This window comes from Crocodylus siamensis, chromosome 4 (assembly GCF_052110815.1).
Source record: "Crocodylus siamensis isolate JL-2025a chromosome 4, ASM5211081v1, whole genome shotgun sequence".
Classification (NCBI taxonomy): Eukaryota; Metazoa; Chordata; order Crocodylia; family Crocodylidae; genus Crocodylus; species Crocodylus siamensis.
The window spans coordinates 219,365,231-219,389,983 of record NC_143398.1 but is presented as its reverse complement, the minus strand read 5'-3'; the positions used below and the strand labels follow the sequence as shown (position 1 = coordinate 219,389,983).

The window sequence follows — 24,753 nt, the reverse complement described above, 5'->3', positions numbered from 1 at the left end:
AGAAGACTGAGGGCAGATTTGATGTCTTCAAATACCTCAAGGGCAATGATAGAGATGGAGATGGGATATTCTCTGTCATCACAGAGGATAGACTAGGATGGTTTCAAATTGCAGTAAGGAAAATTTAGGTTGGATATTACAAATAATTTTCAAAATACAAAGATAATTAAGCACTAGAACAGGCTACCCAGAGAAGCTGTGGAATCTTCATCCTTGGAAATTTTCAAAGGCAAGTCAGGCACACACTCGACTGGGATGACTTACAAGATGATCTCACCTTGAGCAGAGGATTGGATAACAACCTCCCGAGGTCTATTCCAGCACTGTTTTTCTATTACATGATCAACACTAACAGCAAGTGCCATGATATGGAACAAGAAAAAGACCTTTATACTGGATTAAAGTTTCAGGTACTTGAGCTCCCTGGACTTAAGTACCACCAAATAAACATAGCAGGTATGCACATTTGGAATACATTTTCACCACAATGCAAAGAAATTTGGGCAAGAGCAATAGAATTATCCTTGCTCATCTTGCTGGTATGTTTAATATATGATACTTACCCCATTCTTTTTTGTTTATTTTTAGAGGCATCAAAGGCAGTTTAGACCACAAGTATAGTATATAAAGTTTTTACCATCTTCCTCCCCACCATTGGCAAATATTCACAACTCTTAAAGTAAAGGCAATTAGCAATACTGGCTACATAATTAATTTTACTAATTAAGTATTGCCATGGTGGAAATATATTCTTATGTCTGCTTATGCAAAGAACCTATTAGAAAAAGAATCAGAAAAGAAATAATTTAAAAGGAATCCACTCTCAAATTCAGCTCGCGTCTCTCAGTGCACATATGGTCTCAGTGGGACTAACGTGAAGAAGTGCAGGTAGCATAGGCTTTTAAGTTTCAATTAGTTAAACATAAATAGAAGAATTTTGCTCAAAAGCAATGAAAATAAAAGGCAAGAACATAAGCAAAAGCAGTACAAATGAAGTTGTGTGCTTGCTCTGTTTAGACTTCGCATACCTGCAGTTCTCTTATTCCTTCACTGTGAAGGCATGCCAAGAGAATTTCTACTTTGTACAACAATAAGATAATTAACATTTTCATGGAGAGCCAAAAATTAAACTGTATACTAAATAACTTCCGAAATGAACAGTATAACAATTAAGCATGAACTATATACAGTTATTTATACATTCACCTTACCATCAATTCAAAAGAAATGTTTGTGTTCTCTTGAAACGCCTTCAGATAGGCAAAGGAAATTAATTATATATATTTTCCTTAAATCCCTATAATGTGGGAGATAAAATTCTAACTTCTAAGTACCTTGAATAAGAGGATCTGTGTGCATTTGATAAACTTTAATGAAGCCTCACAACACCCCTGTGAGGTAGGTCTGAAAACTGTTGCCATCTATTACCTCTATTACCAGCTTCTGCTTAAATATATGCCAAACATACAATACGAGTGCAGTCATATAACTATTGAACAGCAATGGAGTTTTGACTGCAAGAGAAAAGCAACCCTCCCCCTCTCCTCCTTTACACTGCTGTACAGTAACCAAAAAAGTGGTTAAAAATATGGATCACAATCATTAGGTTTAACACTATTAAAAAAAATAAAACAAAAACAAAACATGCAGCGTAAGAAGAAGTGGATGGGTTAGCTCTTAAAGCTCCACTGCTGTTCAATGCCAGATCATATACGGTAGATTATAAATGTAGAAATTTTATGGTCTTTAAGTCAGCACCACAACTATGTAAAGAGTCTAGGTTCTCCCTATTGGAACCTACAGCCAATACTGGAAGTGAGACAATAAAAGCAAGCATGCAGTTATGGGGATACTACACTGAGGTTATGATGAAAATATCAAGTGGCATCTCCTTCATGTGGATGTGTAAATGAGATGACAATTCAAATTCATTAGTAAGTTCATTTATGACTAAGTTCATTTATAACCAGCATTTTTTTTTTTGGAAAAAAACACATTTGAGGCTCCTTTTAGTCATGCTACTTAAGATAAACATTTAAAGTCCTCAAAACTTGATCACAAGAAAGAGATGGGATAAAATCCTTAATGCATAAAATCTATAGAAATTTAGGCGAAAGAACACAGTACTTCAAATATTCAAGTAAAAAAATTCTGGTGGTGCTCCAAAACTGAACATTTTATATATAGTTAGGTCTGAGATTTTAATTTTTGTTAGACTAGAAAAATATAGAAGAATTGTTCATTCCTAGGTCCAAATAATGTATATAATGTTTTTTGAAAATGTTTTCAGAATAAACTCAGAAACAATTTTTGCTTTGAAGTTATTTGTTCCTCAAACTTTTATATAAATCTCAATACTGTATAACACTGATCTCTATGTGCACGCATTGTAAATATATGCATGTACACATTTAAAAATATTTATTTAATGGGCAGTGGAGAGTCCCCACCAACCAAATGCCATGATAAAAAGATCTGAGAGACCTTTCTGATACATCTGTATTGTACTTAGGACAACACAGCTGTTAAATGTGAACTTCTGAAGCTGCCTCCATTATCTGGCCCCAAAATCTCTCTCAATGTTTCTACTGATTACAATGAAATCACAAACAGATAAAGTTACATAAAAATGAATGCATTAACTGTGATATCATGGCTTCATCATTTAAAGACTAAATGTCCTTTCCTGCCTCATTTAACATACTCCCAAACACAAGGTTGGAGTCTCTCCTGTCTTTATCTATTTCTTAAGTTAAGAAAAAAAGGACTTTCTAAAACGTTGTTGCTTAGTTCTGCAATATCCCTTTAATATACATCTAAGAAGTCAACATGCGAAACTAAGTCCACGAACACATCTTGTGCTACTGATAATATTTCAAACCACCCATAATAAATCTTGAATCTTTAAGTTAGTGGTTCTTAATATTTTTCAGAACACCCCTCCCATTTAACAATATAGAAAAAGGTAGGGTAGTCATGACCCCCTGAAATCTCACCTGGGGAAATCACAGAGGGGTATGATTTATGTCCATGATAGCTTATCTATGGACTTCTATGGGAACAAGATCAGGTAACAGTTCCAGTCCAGTTTGTGGAACAGTGTGATTTTGGTTTGTTGCGTTTTGATATCCTTAAACCCCTCCCAACCTTAAAATAGGCAGTTACTACGCAATTTTGTAGTATCACCAGAAAGTATTCTTATTTCCCTGTAGAAGTTAGAAAACTGCTTTGGAAGATTCCAAATGGGACATTTAGGTACACTTGTTGGTCACTACCTTGGATAAGGGGGAGGAGTTGGAGGGGAGAAAAAAAATCAAGACATATTGCCCCTTTATTAAAAGCTAACAATTGACCCATTATGTTGAACTCTATAATAAATGACTACATACTACCAGCATTAGAAGTGATGGCATAAACCAAAAATTAACACTTTTGTTTGTTTTTAATTACTGTCTCATCCAGCAACTCTTTGGCTGTTTGTTTGTTTTTTTGTTAAAAGCATCTGGTTGCCAACACTGAACCAAATATAAAAAACAATTCATATACCCCATCCCATTTTATCATCTTCCCCAATTGCAAAATCATGTGAGAAACATAAGCAACAGTTGTAAGAGATTTCACTTTATAAAGATGTGGTGTACCAACTGTTTGAAGAAAGTTACAGCTGTACAGAAAATATAAAGGAAAGCAGTTGTGACATGTCAGCAATGTCCACATTAGTACTATTTTGAGCGTACTGAGAATCAGTGTTACTCATTTCTTCCCAGAACATATTTTGATTAACAAACTTGAGGTATAAATATACACAATATGTACAGTACACATACAGGAATATAGTTTTGCATCTGTAATACATCAGTAAATTTTAAAAATACTGGAAAGTCGATACCTATGCCACCGATCTGGTTGCTAATTTACCGGAAGAATGAGGCCAAAATCTTAAACTGGTGAGAACTACCAATGGTATAATAAAATGCAAAGTTAAAATTCCTTCCTCTTCATACTTACCACATGCAACACTATACTGTCCTGAGTGGTTTTATCTTGATTACAGCTTTTAGATCTGTCTTCAGAGGAAACTAATGGGAGAGCCAATTGGAGCCTTCAAATTTTCATTTTGGTTTCAAAGCAAAGGGGTAGGGCAGGGAGGTGGGAGACTTAGTGTGTGTGAGTGCAGAAATAAAGTTGAAATCAGTTTATTATAAATATTTTATCCATTAATTTTGCAGCTGTCCACGTAACCCTGGCTACTGCACTTTGTTTATGCAATGTCTGTGCAAAGAGGTCATTAAAAATCATCTGATTTTAAGTCTTGACATCATCCATTCAAGTCCTTGGCACAACCTGTATATAAAAATAAATAATTTAATGCAAACATCTCTCAACTACAAGAACATTCTTTCATAGTAACTACAGTCATAATTCAAAGCATGAGAGAGCATCTACATGTGTAAAAGTACTGAAACTTGGCACCTCAACCCACACACTGAAAAGTTTACCAATCCTTCACTATGCAACATAGCACTGACCTGGAGGGACCATATCTAGTCAGGTAAGCCCATCAAACCACTATCTATCTTTCTCTGGATTCTTAAGGGTGACAATTCATTTGTAGTTCACTTGGTAATTAGAGCACCAGGTCCCAAATTCTGATTCAAATTTATCTATGCAAGTGGATCTCAACCCTTCCAGATTCAAGACAACCCCCTCCATAACTTTTACGAGTTTGGCAGCACCCTGTTTCAAAAACTAATTTCACTCTTCTTTTTTTTTTTTTTGACTACAGCAAAATAATAGAGCAATTCTTCTGTTACAAAGAACTCAGAAAGAGCACAACAGGTGAGAATGTTTTTAACAGTATGGATTCTTATTTGAAATCTCTGGGTTTATCTTGTTAATATGTGTCTTTGACACCCCTAAAAGGAGCACATGGCACCCTGGTTGTAAATAACTGATCTATGCAATTTAGAGATATGATAGACTCCAGATCCCATTACCAGTTCTCAGGAAACTACTCAAATTCTTCTTGTTATTCTCTACTAAAATGGACGTAATGATAAGTGGCAAATTTAACTGTAGGGCAAGGACAATACCTTTTTCAACAAAAGTTATTACGTTTTGCATGCAGTAATGCAAGAAAAAAACCCGTATTATACCGTGTAGGTATGCTAAGGGATCATGTGTCCAATAACTGCCTGTACTTACTCTAAATACCATAGTACTATAGTACCTCATTTTATAAGGAGCATCAAAAAATTATTTAAGAAGAACTCTTACCCCTCGCCAGTTAGAGCACAGCAGGCCTGGATGTGCCACTGGTGATCTTTAATTGAAGTCAGCTTCAGAAACTGGGATATTTCAGCTACTGTCATGCACTCCTTCACATCTTGTTTGTTAGCAAAAATCAGCAAACCTGCTTTCTTTAAGTCCTAGGAACAGAAAGAATAATAATCTTTCAAACAAAAGTTATTTTTTTCTCTATTGTTTCAGAGCCAAATCATTTCTGATTTTAAATGTGATAGATACATTGCTCAGTTAAGAGCTAAGGGCAGTAACAATTTATTTGAGCATTACAGCAGCAATACCAACTGAAATGCAAAGAAAATTTTGGGTTAAAAAGCTCACCCCTCCACTAACAGTGGTATTTAGTTTTAAATACCAGAGGTGTTATATATCATTCATAATGTAATGGATCACCTAATTATCCATTCATAATTGCCTTGTTTTGCTGACCATAACTTGTGTCAAACTAAATGTTTCAAAATACACTTGGCAAGCAATTTGATATTGTAATTAAGGTACAATCAAAAGGTGGAGTCAGTGTTAACCCTCTCAGTCATTAAGGAGTAGGCATTAACTATTAGCTTCTACAAATATTAGCTGCTGCCTTGGCTGCAGCCAAAAGCTGCTTCCAATACCTTAGCAGCTCTGAGAGAATTAACACTGTAGTCTGTGCCTGAAGTCGCAACTGCATTGGTTCACAGTAGGTGAGCTGCTGCATGCAATCTGTATGTGGCTAAAGACTATGACATGAAAAAAATACTTCATTATTTATAGGAACTTATATAAAGAAGTAAACAAGTAACAGTCTTGCTACTGTTCTTACAGGGTCTGAGGCCTTGATGCTGTCCTGCCACACCAAGACGTTCCTGCTACACCACTCAGACCGTTTCCTAGGATGCTACACTTTCTAGACATTTGGTCACAGAACCGGACATGACTCAAAGGAAAAATGCAAACATACTTTTTCCTACACCGTCCTCAAAAAACCAGATGGCACATCTTGTTTGGTGATGTGTGGTATGCAAGAAAATATGGTAAGTTTCTTTTCATCTAATCCAGTCAGAGCAGCTCACTCTTACCGACAGATGACTGAATTTTTGCAGCTATAAACTGGAGATTTCAGCATTTATTAGGTCTGTGCGAAGCTTCAGTAGCCAATTCGTTTTGGAGATTTGGCAGCTGAATCTCCAAATCTGAACTGAATCGGGAGACCCATTAATAGGTCCAAATCAAATTAGAAGCGTCTGATCAATTTGGAAAAGATTTGGAGATTTGGAAGCCAGGCTTGCAGGATACAGAAACTGAGAAGAGGGAGGAGGAAGTTGGGGGGGGAAGGATCTGTAGCTGGCCAGTGACTGTGATCTTTCCCCAAGATCCCTTCCAGTTGCAGTGCTCTGGGGGAGGGACAGAGAAACAATATATAAGGCTGTGTATGAAGTGATCTGTTTCTGGGCCTTTTGTGAGTTGTTTTTGTCTTGCAGCAGCAGCATCTGAAACGCTTTTCACAGATGAGCCTATGAATTTCACTTCATCAACCTCCTAGATACAAAAACTCATGGACTCAATATAGACATTGGATTTATGACACATTATAAGCTATCTGACTCCCCATATACTTCCCCACTTGTACCTGCTACACCCTCTCACCCCCAGCCTGTCTCTCACCCCCTGATGCCTCAATTTACATTTTCACTGACTGGCTTTCTTGCATGCATTCCAGCCTATGGCTTCTTTACTATTCATTCCATCCAGAAAGAGTGCACACACATACACACCAACTGCCAATGCTTCCTCAGCCTTATAAAAGGTTTTTCAACCCAAAACCTTGGTAAGATACATTTCTCCAGCCATTAAGTTGGTCTAATAAAAGATAAATCAGATTGACCCAAAGAACCGTGTCTACCCATGCCCTTAGACCAACATGGCTAAAACCTACACACCTTAACACACACAAGTAATACGAGTTTTGCTTTCAACAGTTTGAGGGACACTTTCACAGAAATCCCTGCACCTATCTCTTTGAAACATGGCAGGAATTACACCCTCAGAAGGGGCTACAACCCCTGCAGTTTTCATCCAAATCTGCAAACAACTGACAAAGTATTAGGTATTTTAGTGATTCCCCATTATAGTCTATGGCCAAATCACTGAATCGGTGCCAAATCTTTAGATCAGATTTAGGCAAATCGAATCTGGACACTGACTCGAATCACTGAATTGAATTATTGTCCCTCCAAATCAGATTTGAATACCTGCCGCTTCGCGCAGGCCTAATGTTTATGCCACAAGCTGATCAAAGATGCTACTACACTCATTTGTTCTAAAATAGTTTTACAGAAGACCACGATCACTCGTAACTGAAATGTATAGGACATTTTTGCTTGAAATGCTCACTGTTAGAGGCTGCAATACCTCTAACTGTTATTTAACTTAAAGTACAAGAGCTCTTATAGAGCATGACATACTCTATTAACTAGTTATCTGTGCATCATTTTAATGCATCTATACGCTGTACTACTGTTTTGCAATACTGACAGTTTGCCATTTAAAAAATTAAAGTCCTCAATGTCATCTGTTGCATTTTTGCTTTATTTAAACTAGAGCAATTTACAAAAGAAAACAGGTGAGTGAGTCTTAGTAGCATTGGGTATTTGACCAGTCACAAAATACAAAATCAAATATTGTCAAAGATTTTAAGCATTCCTTTATTAGAGAAATTAAGAGACTTTAATCTTCAGTACGTTAGATATTAATCACAAAAAAATCCAAAGTTAGTTGTAAAACAGTGACACTAAATTCTAAAGAATATATACAATTAATTTTTTTCACTATCAACGTCAATGATATTCAAGACTGAACCATTTCCCTTGGTTTTCTCAAAATACTCCAAAATAGTTGGACGTGTCCACACTAAAATTGCGACCTCCTTGCCAAGATGCCTTTCAAAGAGCTGAGGCTGTGCAAAATAGGACATGCCTGGATTATGCCTGGCTGATCCAGACCTACTGAAACTGCCCTTTACAGCCACTGGCACAAATATGAGCAGCCTTTACATTGTCCTTATTTGTGCTGGGGACTGAACAGGTGCTAGGGTGGTCATAAGTTTAGTAAAATGCAAAAATGACTTCAAGTCATTCATACCAGAATCTCTTTATCACTCTGCCAACAAAGGGAGATACTGCTAAGAGATGCTACTATTATTACAAAATAAAAAAGAAAGAAATTAAACACAACTAAACCATACATAGCAACTATAAAAGAAAAGTCAGTTTAAAATGCAGTTACACTAAGTGGGCAGCAGGTCACCTCTTCAAGCATTTTGCTGTTTGCATTTGGAGATGCCCAAAATCACAGCAGATGGCCAGGAGAGGCATTTTTATATTGCTAGTTTTGGTTCACAGAGTAGCTCCTGAAGCCCCAAGTGGCCTAATGCAGCTAAGGGAAAGAAGACTGGAAGAATTCAGAGGAGCAGGGCAAAGAATACCTTCTCCTAAACAGAGAGTGAGTGTGTGTGTGTACCTATACATGTATCCTGACTCCTGCAGGATTGAGGGGCAAGAAGTGCAGTCCTCCTGCCCTTGCATCAAGCAGATGACCCCATGACGCAATTAAAAAGAAAGGTAGGCCACCATCTACACAAGGGTATTCTTGGTTTTCAGAGGAATCTTTGACAATTTCTGACTATAGTCAAATTACAGGCTGTCAATTTGACCAGTCAGTTGACACTGGTAAATCACAGACATAATATGAGCCTGCAAGTGATACAGCTGCACAAAAGGTGAATGAAGTTTTGGGATGCATCAACAGAAGCATCAGACGCAAGAAACAGGAGGTGACAGTACCGCTCTCAGCACTGGTTAGGCTTCATCCAGAGTACTTTGTGCAGTTTTAGGCTCCGCATTTTAAATAAAGAACATGAAGAAGTTAGAGAGGGTGCAGAGAGGCGGGTAACACAGATGATAAAAGGGCTTGGAAAGCAACCCATACAAGGTAAGGCTGAAGAAACTAGGTGGATTCAGCTTGTCAAAAAGATGCTTAGGAGGGGACATAACAGCAGTCTTCAAATACCTAAATGGCTACCAAACACCCCCGCCCCCCGAAAACACGGTTTCTCTGTTGCAGCAGGGCAGAATGGTGCAACTTCAAGACATTAGTTTGCAAAGTAAGTTTAGACTGGATATCAGGAAAAACTTCTTCCCCATTAGAACAGGGAAGTTGTGGACTCGCCATCGTCGGAAGTGTTCAAGAGACTGGACAGACTCTGGATGGAGATGATATAGGTGTAATTATACTTATGTTCTACTATGGGTTGTTCCCTTGCTTCTGGGCTTTGCTGGTTATTGCAAGGGGCTGGGAGGGAATTACTCCCCACCCCTTGTTGATATGTTATGGATTTTTTAAGCCTTCCTCAGTGGGGTGTTGGCTACAGTAAAGGCTGGGGATTTTGACGAGTGTGCCAGTGCTCCTGTGGGGATTTAAATCCAGACATTCCTAGCTAGAGGGTCTTACCCCTCTGCTCAGGGTCAGACTAGTTGCCATATATGGTGTCAGGAAGGAATTTTACCCCATGATCAGATTGGCATAGATTGTCGGGGCTTTAGCTTTCCTCTGTAGAGGGGGGAGCGACCCTCTCCCTGTGATGTCTAATGCATATTAACAACCTTTACAGAATCAGGACTTTGCAGCCCTATCTGTCTATGGTTCTATACTTATATGACTGATTAATTAACCAGCTTGTCAACCCTAGCCTCATAGTGACCCTTAATCAAAATACAAATATATTCTGTGTTTTTACTAAGGCCCTGTTTCTGCATTGTGAAGGCAGAGTACTGTATCAGGGTGGAGCACTAATTTTCAACAGGGCTCCATCAGGTGTAGTACCCTGAAGAAAAATTATGGCCTAATATTTTTAGATTACCTATAATACAACAGGAACATGCATTAGTATAAACTGTATACCTTTACAGTGCCATTAAATATTTAATTAAGAGCATCTGTACTGTATTTCCCATTTCAGGAGGATATAGGCAACTAGGTTGTATCTGGTCTTACCACCTGTACACAGAGACACCAGAGTCCTAAAGCTTTTTGAATTCCATGAGGATTTGGGAAAAACAGTACACTAATCAAAGCAAGAACTTTCCATTTCAGTATCAGCACACAAACATAACATACACATATAGTTAATAATTTCAGGTCTAGCAGCAGGTACAAATGAAAATTTAACACGGTGTTGTATCATTTATGGCATACTGAATACTTAAGTACTACATGCTCCTTGTACAACTATTAAATATAACCAAGCTCTTTCCTCTTCCCCTCTTCTGCTTTCCTTCCAATGAAGGTTTTTCCCCTCCTATCTGAAAAAAGCATCTTGTACAGAAGAATCATTGAGCTCAGACAGTATCTGGTCCAAATACTAGTACTTTTTCACAAACACAAGATTGAGACTGGTGTTGCCTGGGACTGTACTAGAAAGGATTGTGGGGGCTTTAGCCTTCCTCTATAAAGTTACATGCTAGATTTTCCAGACTTTATATTCAGAATTATGTTACATACAAGAGTATGAGAACCACTTCCTTACGTCACAACAAAGCTTTGTTTAACAAGATGTTGTAAGCATAACAATAATGGTCAAACTGTTGGTCTATATGTAATTATTTTAAGAAAAATAATAAATTCATAGGCTATGTATTTTTGTAAGATTAAAATTCTAAATAGTCAGCAAACTGTGAAACCATAATAGACCACTTACCTCATGTGCTAACATTTTATAGAGTTCTTCTTTAGTTACAGTAATTCTCTCTCTGTCTGTGCTGTCCACAACAACTATTACAAACTTAAAAAAAATGGTTAGTAAATATATGTATAGTTTGCATGTTTGAGGTGCACTAGCACTAAATTTCTGTCTCATAGGATCCACTGGGTTTATTCTACATCCACCCAGAACTACACATACAGCAGAGTTTTCTGATGTGGGATACTGGAGGACAGACTATGTATATAGTTTTAAGTGGAAGCAGAATAAATGAACCTTTCCAGAAACCAATTGTTTATGGATTTTAAATACATTTGCTGCCTTTTTAAGTTCGTATATAAATTTCCCATACACATTTCCTAAAAAGCTGCTTTAAAATGACAGGCCATCTTTGTTAGGGTTGCATACACCTCTCATATCATGCTGAAGCTTGTGTTAGGACGACAGAAAATTCAGCTACACATGTCTAACAACAGAGAAGTAGTCAGCCATGTTAGTCTGAAATCAGGCAGAGTTGACTAACTAGCAGACTAATTCAGGGATAGGTAAGCTTTCGTAAACAGCAGCTCGCTTTGTCAAATCCTATGAAAGGAGTTGGGGAGTAGGTGTTCACATAGAAAGATTAATTTAAATACAAAGGATGGGAACTGGGGGGAGGAAAAGAGAGAAGACACTGCTGAGAAGTAAAGATGGGTTGAAGAGAAAAAACAAAGCGGCAACCCCACAGGGGTGAAGAGGTTAGGAGCGCTAACCAAGGCAATGAAATAAGAATCTGCAGTCAAGAACTTGCTGTCTCTGTTTAAACCAGGGGCAGGCAATTATGTCGGGCAGAGGGCCGCTTACTGCGTTTTGGCAAGCCATTGATGGCTGCATGACAAGCAGGCAGGGAAAGATAAATATTAATTTTCTAAATTTTTAGGGACCTTGCCAGGTAGAATGGCCTGGCGGGCTACATCTAGCCCGTGGGCTGCATTTTGCCCACCCCTAGTTTAGACCATACTTTACACAATCCAGACTGTGGATGATTTCTTGTTCTTCTTTTAAGTTGGTGAAAGTGATAATGTGGGTCTTTGTTGATGAGGGGGCACAGCTGGCATCTATGTTTGTTGCCTTGGTGAGAACAGGAATTAAACAATCTTGACTACCACCATCACTGGACTGGGCTATCACCACAGACCAATAACTCTGATTACAACATCTGAGGTTAAGTCATCTGCTCTTCTATCAAATGTTATATATGCCATTATCTGCTCACAGTGCCTCTCTGCTGTTTACACTGAACATATGGGGCAATCCCTACATGAAAGAATGAATGGACAACAATCCAGCACAGAGTCAAGACATATACAAACGCCTGTGGCAGAACACTTTGAATTCCCTGGACACATTATCATTGACCTCAAAGTGGGTGTTCTTAACAACTACACTTGAACAGGAAGTTGTGAAAAATAAATCATCCACAGACAGTACACAGTGTGATCTAAACAGAGGCTACAGTATCTTATCCCATTACCTGTATTAGCTTTTTTAACTCTCTCTCTCTTATGGGTTTATTGCTTTGCTTTTCTCTTCAACCCACCTTTGCCCCTCTCAGCAGTGCCCTTTTTTTTTTTCAAACCCTGTCCCTATCAGCTGTATTGAAATTACTTTCTACTTGAACTCCTGCTCCTTAAATCCATTCACAGCATCTGATGAAGTGAGCTATTACTTATAAAAGCATATGCATGTCTACACTAGTTAGCATGCAAGGTACAACTCTACCTGACATCTAAGAATGACAGACCAATTTAAACTGAAATGATTTAAATTTCTAATTTGGTCATTATATAGATCAAAAAGTGGGAAACCTAGAATAAAAGTTATTATTTTAATCCCGTTTTGCATTTACATTTTTTTTTAATTTTCCTGAAGAAAGTTTCAGTCTCACTGACTGAATTAATCATTAAAAACTACCATATGCAGCTGAATGTACCTTTTACAATAAGTTTGGTAGTTTTTCCTAACCTGAAAAATGATCTATAATATACATGGCTGAAAATTAAAAACTCTTTTCTGCAGTAAAACTGGAACTCTGTTGCAAGAAGTTAAACTCTGCTACAGGGGCAGTTATCATCACTAGGACCCAGAGACATACTAGCAGGAGTACAGAAAATACATTTTTGTGACCACTGAACAGGGTAGAGTGGGAAATCTGTTTCTGGAAACAAACATTGTTTGCTAATTTTACTAAAAAACTCTCTGGACCTCAGTTCCACAGCTGTGAGCTTGGAAGCTACTTTAGATCCACTGCTTAAAGGAACCTAAAAAGGTGCTCTGAAGCCATGGATCCCCGCGGCCTGGGTACCCCATAATACTTCTAGGGCACTGAATTCTGTAGCAGGCCATGCCCCTAAATTCCCTGACCCACCAGGAGCCCAACAGACTAGACCTGGTGTGCAGGCCATATGTTTGACATCCCTGGTCTACAATATTCACAGACGAGAATAAAAAAGTTTCTTTCAATAAGGTATAAACTTTTACCTCTGTATTTGTATAGTAGGTGTTCCACGAAGATCGAAGTGATTCTTGTCCTCCAATGTCCCACATTAGAAAACGTGTGTTATTAACCACAAGCTCTTCTACATTACTCCCTATCGTAGGTGAAGTGTGCACCACTTCATTCATAGAACTGCAAAACAAAAGTAACTGAACAACAACTTGCATATGTCACGCTGGGAAAATAACTGTTGTCAATGTTCGCACTCTGTTAAGAATGTCAGGCCACAAAACTAGCCTACCTTTCATAAACTGAAATTCTGATGGTAGTCAGCATTTCAGTAGACATTCCCTGATGCAGCGAAAAGTGCATGTTATTTGTCTAACTTTCATTTAACTTTCACTGAACAGATTAGTAATGACACCATAAAGCTCAAAGGGTATTTTCTACAAGGTGTCTAACAGTCAGTTAAAAAAAGTATTTCTAGACTTAAAAAACCCCCAAAAAACAAAACAAAAACCCCAACAATGCAGTCTCAGTCTGGGACAGAAACACTTTTTTTTTTCCACGTCTGATTTGTAAAGCTACTGAAAAAACAAGGATTTCTCCCCCCGCGCTCCTCATCCAAAAAATGATATCAACTTCCCTCTACTCTCTCAGCCATCACTGTACTTTTCTATAACCTTGGAAAAGTATGTGAAAATGAGTATATCCAACACAGATGCACTGTATTGTCTTTGCTGTTTTCTATAATGAAATTTAAAATGTTGTTTTGATATACTCTGTATAATTACTGATGGATTTAGACTCTGAGAGAACTAATGCTTTACATCAGAAGCGCTCTCTTGGAGTGTCCAGAACTAGCCTTTACAGTAAAACAAACCCATTTCAGTACGGTCCACACAAAACCGTTTTCAAAGTAAACAAAGTATTTTCAAGAACTTGTTTAAATTGCTGTTTTTCTCTAAAAAGTGACAACTATACTTACATAAATACCAAGAGTGAATCCAGGAATGAAACGGGCCAGGGATAATGTGAAATGGAATACGAGATAAAAGACCAGTTTCTGGGTTCATGTAATAAGCAATCATAGCATACATTTGCAAAAAAATGATTAATGAAATGGAAACTTGCAGATTACGAGGGGGTAGAACAAAGCTGGAAAACAATGAGGAGGATGACAGGGCAAGATACTGTTTGTTGAATTTGATTTTTAAATTCAGTTTAGGGAAGGACATACTCTAGTTTGCAATAAGCCACATTTAAAAGCTCTTCTAGCTGTCTGAGCTTGCAAGTTTTTGTACTCAGCTTGACAACATTTCTCTGTTTTCCCATAACAAGATAACTTTTGAATGCTGTATCTCAAGTTTCTTGTTTCCTCCTAAGCATCAGTAACCACAACCCACTGATTTGACTAGAAAAAGAAAATGAGAAACCCAGAAGGCAAGATAAGGGATATGAGGACCTTGTGCTATCTGTTGGCACCATTATAGCTTCACACAAAGACAACTGTCTACAGCAGGGGCTGGCAATTATTTTGGGCAGAGGGCCGCTTACTGAGTTTTGGCAAGCCATCGAGGGCTGCATGACAGGCAGCCCAGGGCAGATAAATATTAATTTTTAAAATTTTTTAGGGGCCCCATGGGCTGGATAAAATGGTCTGGTGGGCCGCATCAGGCCCCACCCCCTGGTCTACAGATTAAAAAAAAAGACTGATGGAATCATTCTATATCAGTGGTTCTCAACCTCATTAGACTCAAGGCACTCCTCAGAAAATGACAGCTCTTAGCTTTCAATCATTTTATGATTATGGAAAAATAACAGAACAATTCTTCTGTCATAACTCAGACCACAACAGGTCAGAATGTTTTTGACACTATGAAGTCCTATCTAAAATCCATGGGCACATCCCCACAAGCGTGCACAGGCTGGAGATCCCAGTGTTAAAAAAACTCACTACTAACAAAAGCAGCACAGCACATGTGGCAGCAGTATTCACCACCAGAAACTGGAGCCTGGCTGGCCAGAGTCACGCTCCGAGCAGCCACCTCAACACCACTGCTGCTCCAGGAGGCCCCCAGCACCCCAGGTAAGGCTACTGGGGTCAGCATAGATGCTGGGCCCAGCCTCCTCTACCACACCAGGGTCATTTTGCCATGCCAGTGCAAATATGTGCCACAGTTATTTGTCCCACAGGAAATTAAAACCCCTGCAGAGTTGTGAGTGCACAAAGACTTCAGAAGTAGGGAAAATGGGACAATCCTGAAATTGGGGGGGGACAACAGAAAAATGGGAGCTTAGAGAGCCCCTTAAATGAAGGACCCAAAGTTTGGAGAAAAAATGGTGAACAACAGAACAAAGTGCATAAGGGACATGCATCACCTGGCAAGGTGGAAGGAGGTTCTGGGGGCTGCAGAATTAGACTGACAGGGGGATGGAACACCTTATGAAGGAAAACAGAGGGATAAGGAGTTCCTGTTATGAGTCTGGCAAGTGTACCTTTCTCAAATGTTCAGAAATATCTAGAGAGGAATGGGAGGGGAGAGGGAGGAAATTTATTTTTGTTTTTCAACATTGGTTAGTTTAACAAATAACTCTCTAATCCTCAAATTAAATTTAAGACAAATGCAGGTACACAACCATTAAGTTTTAGGCATGTTAATGACTTTGTACACTGGCGGCCCCTGTGACTTGCACACAATAAGTGTAATGAGGATCCTGAACTCTGATCAGCAAATGATCATACCTTTTGGCGGAGCATCGGTAACTAAGAAATAGTAGAGTATATATTCATCTTACAGGCTAACTAAATAAGATAGCAACCAATGTGGTTGCACAAGGGGATTCTAAAAAGCCTCAAATGCAGAAGGAAGTATACAAGCAACTGAAGAATGGTCAAGTGATCAAGGAAGTGTACAAGAAAACAGCAAGAACCTACAGAGGCAAAATCCGGAAGGCAAAGATAGAGAACAAGCTGTACCTGGCAAAGAAAATTAAGGTTCTATAAGTACGTTGGCCAGAAAATAAGGGCCAAAGAAGCTGTGGGTCCTGTTAACAAGCCAGAGGGAACTCCTAAGGATGCAAAGACAACGACAGCTCAACAGCTACTTTGCCTCAGTCTTCACAGAAAAATTACACTGCAGCCAGATACCTAATAAGAATTATCTGGATAAGGAAAAGTAGATGCTGAGGGAGGAGATAACAAGAGACAGTCAGAATGCTTTTGTTGGGTCTGAATTAAATCATGTCAGCTTCACCCCAGGGTCCTGAAGAAACTGGCAGAGGAGTTCTGAGCCCTTGGCAATGATCTTCATGAAGTCATGGGAAATGCGCCAGGTATCAGAGGACTGGAAAAAGGCCATCATAGTGCCCCTCTTTAAAAAGGCAAGGAGGAGGAGGACCCAGGGAACTACAGACCAGTTAGCTTCACCTCAATAACTGACAATTACTGGAGCTTATCCTAAGGAAACCCACTTGCAAGCATCTGAAGGAGAAAAGGCGGAATGCAAACAGCCAGCTTGGCTTTATGAAAAACAAATCTTATCAAACAAACTTGATCCTCTTCTTTGACAAAGTAACTACTTGGGTAGATGATAGAACTTTGGTGGATATAGTGTATCTGGACTTCTGACAAGGTCCTGCATGACCTTCTCATAAACTAATTGGAGAAATGTGGGCAGGATAAAACTACTACAAGGTGGATCGGTAACTGGCTCAACGGCTACGACTAACGGGTAATTAACAGGGCCACATCAGAACCTGTTGGCAGGAGGTTTCAAGCAAGCAGTCTCACAGGGGTCTGTCCCGGACCTAGTGCCGTTCAGTGTATTTATTAACTATTTGGATGCCGGCATAGAAAGCTGCTTGAGCAAGTCTGCACGCAACATGAAGGCATGTGAGCACAATTCAGAAGGATCTCAACAGATGGGAAAGTTGTGCTAGAGCAGGTTTGTCCAACATATGGCCCATGGGCCACCATACAGCCCGCCAAGCCATTTTCTGTGGCCTGCAGTGCTGCGACAGAAAACGAAAGTAAACACTGCTTACTTTTGTTCCCACCCCTTGCCCCCTCCCCCAACCCCTCAGCAGCTTCCTAACAGCTGCTGAAGGGCTGAGGAAGGGACAAGGTTCCCACATGCGCTGCGTTAGCTTGACCTTGCCCATGTGGTGCATGTGGGAAAAGGAGTAGCCGTGTGCCGCTCAGGACAGGCTGAGCCCAGCTGGAGCAGCAGGGGCTCAGCTGCACTTTCCCCCGACCTGTGCTGGTTGGTGCCGAGCGACACACTGCTCCGCTGCCACTTTTGCTGGCTGGTGCTGACCCAGGTGGGTCTGTCTCATGCGGAGCAGCATGTAGCTGAAGCTGGGTTCCCACGTGCTGCTGGGGATGGGAGCAGCCCATCTGGGTCGGCACCGGCCAGCAAAAGCGGTGTTGGAGCCGTGTGCCGCTCGGGACTGACCGGCACAGGCAGGGGGAAAATGCAGCTCAGCCCCTGCCACTCTGGCCAGGCTCGTCCCGTCCCAAGTGGCACACGGCTCTGCTGCCACTTCTGCTGGCTGGTGCATACCCGGCCAGGCTCCTCCCATCCCCAGCAGCTTGCGGGAACCTGGCTTCAGCCGCATGCTGTTCCAGATGGGACAGACCTGCCCGGGTTGGCACCAGCCGGCAGAAGCAGCAGCGGAGCCATGTGCTGCTCAGGATGGGATGAGCTCGGCCGGAGTAGCAGGGGCTGAGCTGCATTTTTCCCCTACCTGTGCCGGTCAGTCCCAAGAGGCACATGGCTCTGCTGCTGCTTCTGCTGGCCAGTGCCGACCCAGCCAGACTCCTCCCGTCCCCAGCAGCTCATGAGAACCCGGCTTCAGCCGCATGCTGCTCTGGATGGGACAGACCTAGTCGGGTCGGCACCAGCCAGGAAAAGTGGCATGCAGCTGAAGCTGGCTTCCCACATGCTACTGGGGATGGAAGGAGCCTGGCCAGGTCTGTACTGGCCAGCAGATCAGTATAACATGACAAGCCTATGGCTGGGGAGAGGTCAGGCTCCCTAGATCTGAGACCTGATGTAAGCTATGGCACAAAGACTCACTTTGGAACAATGCACTAATAAACTTGTGTCTGTACCTGCCAGGAACCCAAGTAGCAGGTGGTTGATACCTGGTAAGCTCATGTGAGTAAAGACTGCTTACTGCTTTCTGTGTGGCCTTCAAAATGTTTTTATCCTACTAAAATATGCCATACTTTGTGAGAGTTGTTGCCTCTGTATAAGGAAGCAGAATCATAGCCACTGAACTACATTCATGCCCCATGGGAATAAATCACAATTCAGCAAAATGGGCTGGGAAAAAAAGCCAGAGTTCTAAGTGTGCATCCTAGAAGAGGCCATGAAAGAATCAGAAGCACAACCTTAGAACCAGGACAGCTATCTGGTGACAGCAGTCCAGTAGGCATGATGGGAATCCTCTACCCTCAAGAAGACATGAGAGCAACATGTAGGCAGAGACAGTGCAGGGCCTTGGAGACATGTTAATAAGTGAGGACAACTGTGTTCCCACTCTGGTCAGTGACTAATTGTGGGTACATCTTCACTAGCTTCAAGCCACTCAAAACTGCTGCCAAAAAATAAGCCCTTCCTACCCACTTACACTTTACCTGCTCTGAACTGGAAATGAGGCAGTGAGGGCCCTTCTAGGGTGGTCCAAGGACAGTAGAAGCAGATCACACAGAGAGTGAGAGATGTTCCCAGAATGTCCTCATCACCATGTTTCTTCTGAAAAGCAGGGATATCCTGAGGTTCATTTAATGTTTGTAAAATGCTTGGAGAGCACCACATAGATGCACTGCATAGAAATGCAAAATATATTCTGACTTACTTGGTTGGCACCTTGGGCTGAGATTTTCAAAACCAAGTCAAAAGGCCAACTTCCATTAAAATGAATGGGATTTAGAGGACTCCAAATCTTTTATGACAACTTTATAACGTGCCTATCTACCCCTTTTTGCAAATCTTAGCCACAGTTCGGAAGCTCAGCCAAAGCACATAAGAGCTTCTGAACATAAGAGCATAAAAAGTACCATGCTTGGTCAGCCCCATGTTCCACTTAGCTCAGTATCCTGTCCCAAACAGTGGCAGAGGTGGATGCTATAGAGGGAGAGTTTTGAACTGGTTAGACCCATTTCATTGTCACTTCCTGCAACTTCACTGGTGTCAAAGGTCACGTGACATCACTTCCTAATGTGATACCACTTCCTGTGAGGTCTTCTCGCCAGCCCACTGGGTGATAAAAAGTTCATGATCTGGCCCCACATTCAAAAAGCTCTATTACAGGGGTGTCCAACCTAACAGGATGAATTCAATGTGGACATATGGAAGGTGTTACACCTTGGGAGGAATAAAATGGAATTTTATATATTGAGTGATACAGCTGCACAAAAAGCAGATGCAGTTTTGGGGTGCATCAACAGAAGAATTTGGTGCAAGACATGGGAGGCAACAGTGCCTCTCTACTCTGCACTGGTTAGGTGTCATCTAGAGTACTGTGTGAAGTTCTGGACTCCACATTTTTACAAAAGGTATGGAGAAGTTAGGGTCCAGAGGCTGGCAACAAAGATGACACGGGCTTGGAAGACAAGTCATACAAAGAGAGGCTGAAGGAGCTAGGCATGTTCAGCTTACAAAAAGGCACTTAAGAGGGAACATGGTAGCAGTCTCCAAATACCTAAAGGGCTATCATAAAGAAGAAGGAAAGTTATCTTTTCTCTCTCGCTGCAGAAAGGAGGATGTGGACCAATGGCTTGAAGTTGCAGTGAAGTAAATTTAGCTTGAATATCCAGAAAAATATCTTCACTGTTAGAACAGTGAGGCAGTGGAACAGACTGTCTAGGAAACATTGGAGGTGTTCAAGGAAAGGTTGGATAGCCCAGGGGAGGCAACCACTGGCACACATGCCAGTGCATGCCAGGCAAAGGCATTTTGCTTGGCACTCACACCTCTGGGAAGGGACTGGGACTGCACTGCCACAAGGATTGGGCCCTTCTCAGCTCCCCACCATCTGCCCCTGGCATGCCAACATCTTACAAGGCGAAGTTGTGGGTGCTTCTCTGCCCAAAAACACTGCCAACCCCTGGGGCAGCCACTGGTCAGGGATGATCTAGACATATATGTTCTCCCAGGCATATTTCTCAGGCTTCTGGGCCTTGCTGATTACTCTTGCTCACACCCCCATCCCACCCCACTACACCCCCTTTTTGCTACATTTTAGGGTGTTTTTAAGCCTTCCTCAGAGGCACTGGGTATTGGCTACAGCTAAGGCTGGGGCTTTTGACTGCAGTGTGCAAATGCTTCTGCTGGGACCAAAGTCAGAGGTTTCTGGCTAGAAGGTCTTGCCCCTCTGCTCAGGGTCAGAAATGAGTTTTACTCCGTGGTCAGACTGATATGGCCGGTGAGGATTTTTGCCTTCCTCTGAAGAGAGGACATGGCCCTCTACCTGGGATCTCTCGAGCATATGCTGACAACATTTCGTAGAAGCAGTGATGGCAGCCATGGTTCCCTTGCTTTACCTGTGGCAGGTTAAGGTGTCATCGTGTCTATGCTGTGTCAGGGTTGACACTAGTCTCACGCAGAGTTTACATTATAGTTTGTATGGGATCATTTGAATAGGGATGATCCTGCCTCAGGTGGGAGGTGGACTGGATGGCCTCCAAGGGTCCCTTCCAGCCCTTCTCAGCTTTTCTACTATTAGAGAGCATAAACTTCTGTGAATCTGAGCTCACTTCATCAGATTCTGTGAAAGGGGAACACAGGGGGGGTGGGGTGTCTCTGTGTGTCTCTCTCTTTTTAGTCTATAACGTATACATCTACCCTGCCATCTGGTTGACTTCAGACTAACACAGCTAACTACCCCTCTCAACTATAAAAATAATCCAGTAAAAAGAATACCTCCAAGCCCTGCTGACATATTACTGTCAACTGAGTATCTACCAGTCAGTACACAGAACTTCCCAATTTATGGGGGACAATCACCACCTACATTACACTTTCATACTCAGCCTGCAGCTGTAAAAATAAGTTGGGGGTGGAAGGTGGGGATAAAGGAAGTAGATATAAAGTCAGAGCAAGAGAGAAACTACTTCACAAAATACTTTAATATATTTTCAAAAATTTATACTTACAATTGATAAAGAATTGTAGTTTTTCCTGCATTATCCAGACCAACAATGATTACTTTGTGCTCTGAAATAAAAAAAATCACTAATAAATCACAATTACTAAAGCACTTATACACTTATTTAATACTTAGTACATATCACTAAACAGATAATTCTATGCCAGCCTGCACATAGGTAGTCAGCATAATTAAAGAAAATCCAATTCTTAAATAAGACCAAACTCAGAACATAAGGCTCTCAATGGTCTTCAAAAATAAATAATAACAGGGTCCCTTCTGAAAGTCTTTACACATTACTGCAATGTAATGAAAACATACAATAATTTAGAAACTAATTAGATTAGCAAAGAATGGAGCATGAAAAGAAAATCTCATTCTGGTTTATAATTTTAGAGAAAAGGGTAATTTCCATGGTAAAAAGGACTACTCATCTACTTGGTAAAGCAGTCAATCTGTCAAATAAAGAATATATCCCAAAGAATGTATTTTTCTCTGACTGTGCTACACCAGCCATTTCAATTAATGTAATTTGGGATAAGTGAACCGGTACTACATGAAACGTTTAGTCACATAAGCAAATGTTTTTAAACCAAAAACCTGAATTAATTAGTATTTAAATTTATTGACTTTTTTTCCATTTTTACAAGGCTATAAGTTGAATAATTGGTTTTCTAAATTACATTTAGTCTGTTAGCGTACTGTACAGATGAGTGCTACTTATTGGCTGGACTGTACAACTTCTATTCACACAAATAGCATCACTGACTTTTGTGGAAATATTCATGAGATGAGCAAGTATAAAGTTGCCCAGGCCATTAAATGTGCAGCCAAACTTTAGCCTGTGGCAGTAACTGCTTACATTAATAGAGCACAGATGCATATGATTTTTTTTACAAGGGGTCAGGTAACTGCTTTTTGCTTTTTTTAAAATCAATATTGTGTGGTTTTGCAAAGTCGTTTATATCCCATAGGGTATAAGTTTAAGTTACAATAACTTTGCATAACTGCACAATATTGTAAAAACAGCTGCTTACCTGACCCCATATAAGGCTCTTTTGTTTCTGATAGCTGTTGCCAGCAGAGCTGATACTAGGAAATCATGTGGAGCAGCTCATCTATAGGGAGAATGGCTGATACAAACCTTAAAAACAACAAAAAAGGGCGTTTTAAAGTATTTGGCCAGAACGGTTAAAACACTGAATATGGGAACCATTCAGAGAGCATGTACACGATAAGTCTTCTGTAAAGCTGACTTTCAGATAAACTAAAGTCTACTTAAACACAAGAATAGCTAACATAACATTTTACACCACATTACAGATCTCTTTCAAAAGTGGCACTGGAAACAACGTACTCGCCATACAATGAATTTCATTAGCATAATAAGGTTTATCATTGGCTATCCATCACTGACAAAAATAAACACTGTAAACAACAAGACACAAGGGAGCATACAGTGCTCCACAACTGTAGCGTGGTTTTATGTATACTGTTGCCTTTGTAATTCAAACATTCAGAAGACTATTTAAAAGTGAGCTTGAGATACCAAATCATCAATAACCCCCACCAGCCCAAGCCATCAAAAGCAGCCCCATAATGATGGCCTGAGGAAGCATAAGCCCAAAAACTGTCTTTTGAAGGCAAAGTTTAGCAGTCAAACTTCAGACTGCTTCTCTCCCTAATCAGAACTGCAGCTACGTTTCTGTCACAGTTCAGATACCATCGTTTGCTTCAGTATTTATTTAAAGCAAAATGCACATACCTTAATGATGTTTTTCCTTTCATTTTAACATGCTGATTACAACACACGGAAGAGGCTTGCTATTGACAGAAACCTATATTGTACTGTAACCTATTTCAGATCATTACATGCAGTGAGACAGAGACTGGCAAGATTAAACAGCAAGTTCCCCTCAACTGTAGCTCATGGAGGCAAAAGTTGATTTCTGCTGAAATGTGGGGAAAGCCTTTTGAGTACAAAAAAATCAATCACATTTTAAAAACCAAACAAGAAACAAAAGCAGAGATTTAAGGGGGAGAAAAAAGGGATTGCAAAATCCATGTCTGCTGCAGAGACAACGAGATGCCCACAGGTAAAGGAAACTGGCCAACCCTGCATAGATTAAATCTTCTCAACTATCCGGGGGCGGGGGAGGAAATCAGACTGCAAAACACCCCAGCGCGGCTCATCCAGGCTCCGCCAAGCCACCAGCTAAAAAAGAACCCAGAAACAAGCCGGCAAAAGCGGCCCCGTAATGATGGCCTGAGGGAGCATCAGGCCAAACACTGCCCTGTGCCAACTAAATGATCTCCAGGCCCCGGGGCAGCAGCCTCCGCTCAGCACGGCAGGCCGCTGCCGCCACTCTCCTGCGGCGTCCTTCCTTCCCGCCCACGAAACACCAGCGCTCGTCCCCGGGAAGGGCCCTCGCCCGTCCGCCCGCTCACCCTGGTGGTTGAACAGCCTCCATATCCTGGTGAAGAGGATGCCCATCCTCGGCCCGCTGCCGCTGCGGCCGCCACCGCGCCGGGGGCCCTGCCCGGCCACGCCCCGCGCAGCGCGTCCCCTCAGGGCTCCCGGCACCCGTCTCAGGCGCTGCCCGCGCCCGCTGCGCCCCGCGGCGCCCGCAGGCAGCGCCGGTGCTGGTGCTGCGCGCTGCGGGCCCTGCACTCTCCGCTTACGGACATCGCCTCCCCCCGCGCGCCCGGCTGCGGCCTGCGGGGTACCAACGCGGCAACGGAACTGACCCACAGCGGCCGCCGTCCACGCGAGCGCGGAGGGGCGGAGCGGGGCGCCTCATTTGCATGCCGCCCCCCGCCCCCCAAGGGCCGCCAGCAAGGGGAGGGGGCGGGGCCGAGGCGGGGGCAGCGGTTGGGGGCGGGGCGAGGGCGCCGCTAGGTAGCCCTGAGAGCTGCCCGCTCGTCTCGTATAATGACGTCACCCTGCGCTGCGACCCTAACGCCTATGGCAGGTGGCCTCGGTAGCCGGCGGACAGGATACCTCGGGCAGCTGCTGAATAGCTGCACGAATGCAGAGCGCTTCCATCTGTGGCGACATTTTTTATGGGGCTCAAAGGCG

The 24,753-nt window shown here is 41.6% G+C and overlaps 1 protein-coding gene across 3 annotated transcripts; it reads right to left on the bottom strand.

Moving 5' to 3' along the window:
- Nucleotides 1–1,354: 1,354 nt before the first annotated feature.
- ARL5A (ARF like GTPase 5A) lies at nt 1,355–24,472 on the bottom strand. 3 transcript variants are annotated; one of them, XM_090045722.1, is made up of 7 exons: nt 24,123–24,463; nt 21,682–21,742; nt 19,162–19,279; nt 13,562–13,709; nt 11,039–11,122; nt 5,278–5,429; nt 1,355–4,344 (listed from the first exon to the last, which is right to left on the bottom strand). In XM_090045722.1, the coding sequence occupies exons 4-7, from the start codon at nt 13,703–13,705 to the stop codon at nt 4,296–4,298; spliced, it is 429 nt and encodes a 142-aa protein (XP_089901848.1). In that variant the 5' UTR covers nt 13,706–13,709; nt 19,162–19,279; nt 21,682–21,742; nt 24,123–24,463; the 3' UTR covers nt 1,355–4,295. The 3 variants fall into 3 exon arrangements, with proteins under 3 accessions (XP_089901848.1, XP_089901849.1, XP_089901847.1); XM_090045723.1 differs by lacking the exon at nt 19,162–19,279 and having other exon boundaries at nt 24,123–24,457; XM_090045721.1 differs by lacking the exons at nt 11,039–11,122; nt 19,162–19,279 and having other exon boundaries at nt 24,123–24,472.
- Between the last annotated feature and the right edge of the window lie 281 nt (nt 24,473–24,753).

Coding starts and splice junctions, on each gene's coding strand:
- ARL5A (XM_090045723.1), bottom strand. CDS start 24,168: ATGGGCATCCTCTTCACCAGGATATGGAGGCTGTTCAACCACCAGG. Junction 21,743..24,122: donor GAGGCTGTTCAACCACCAGG/GTGAGCGGGCGG, acceptor TTTTTATTTCAG/AGCACAAAGTAATCATTGTT. Junction 5,430..11,038: donor ATAAAATGTTAGCACATGAG/GTAAGTGGTCTA, acceptor TTCTGTTCCTAG/GACTTAAAGAAAGCAGGTTT.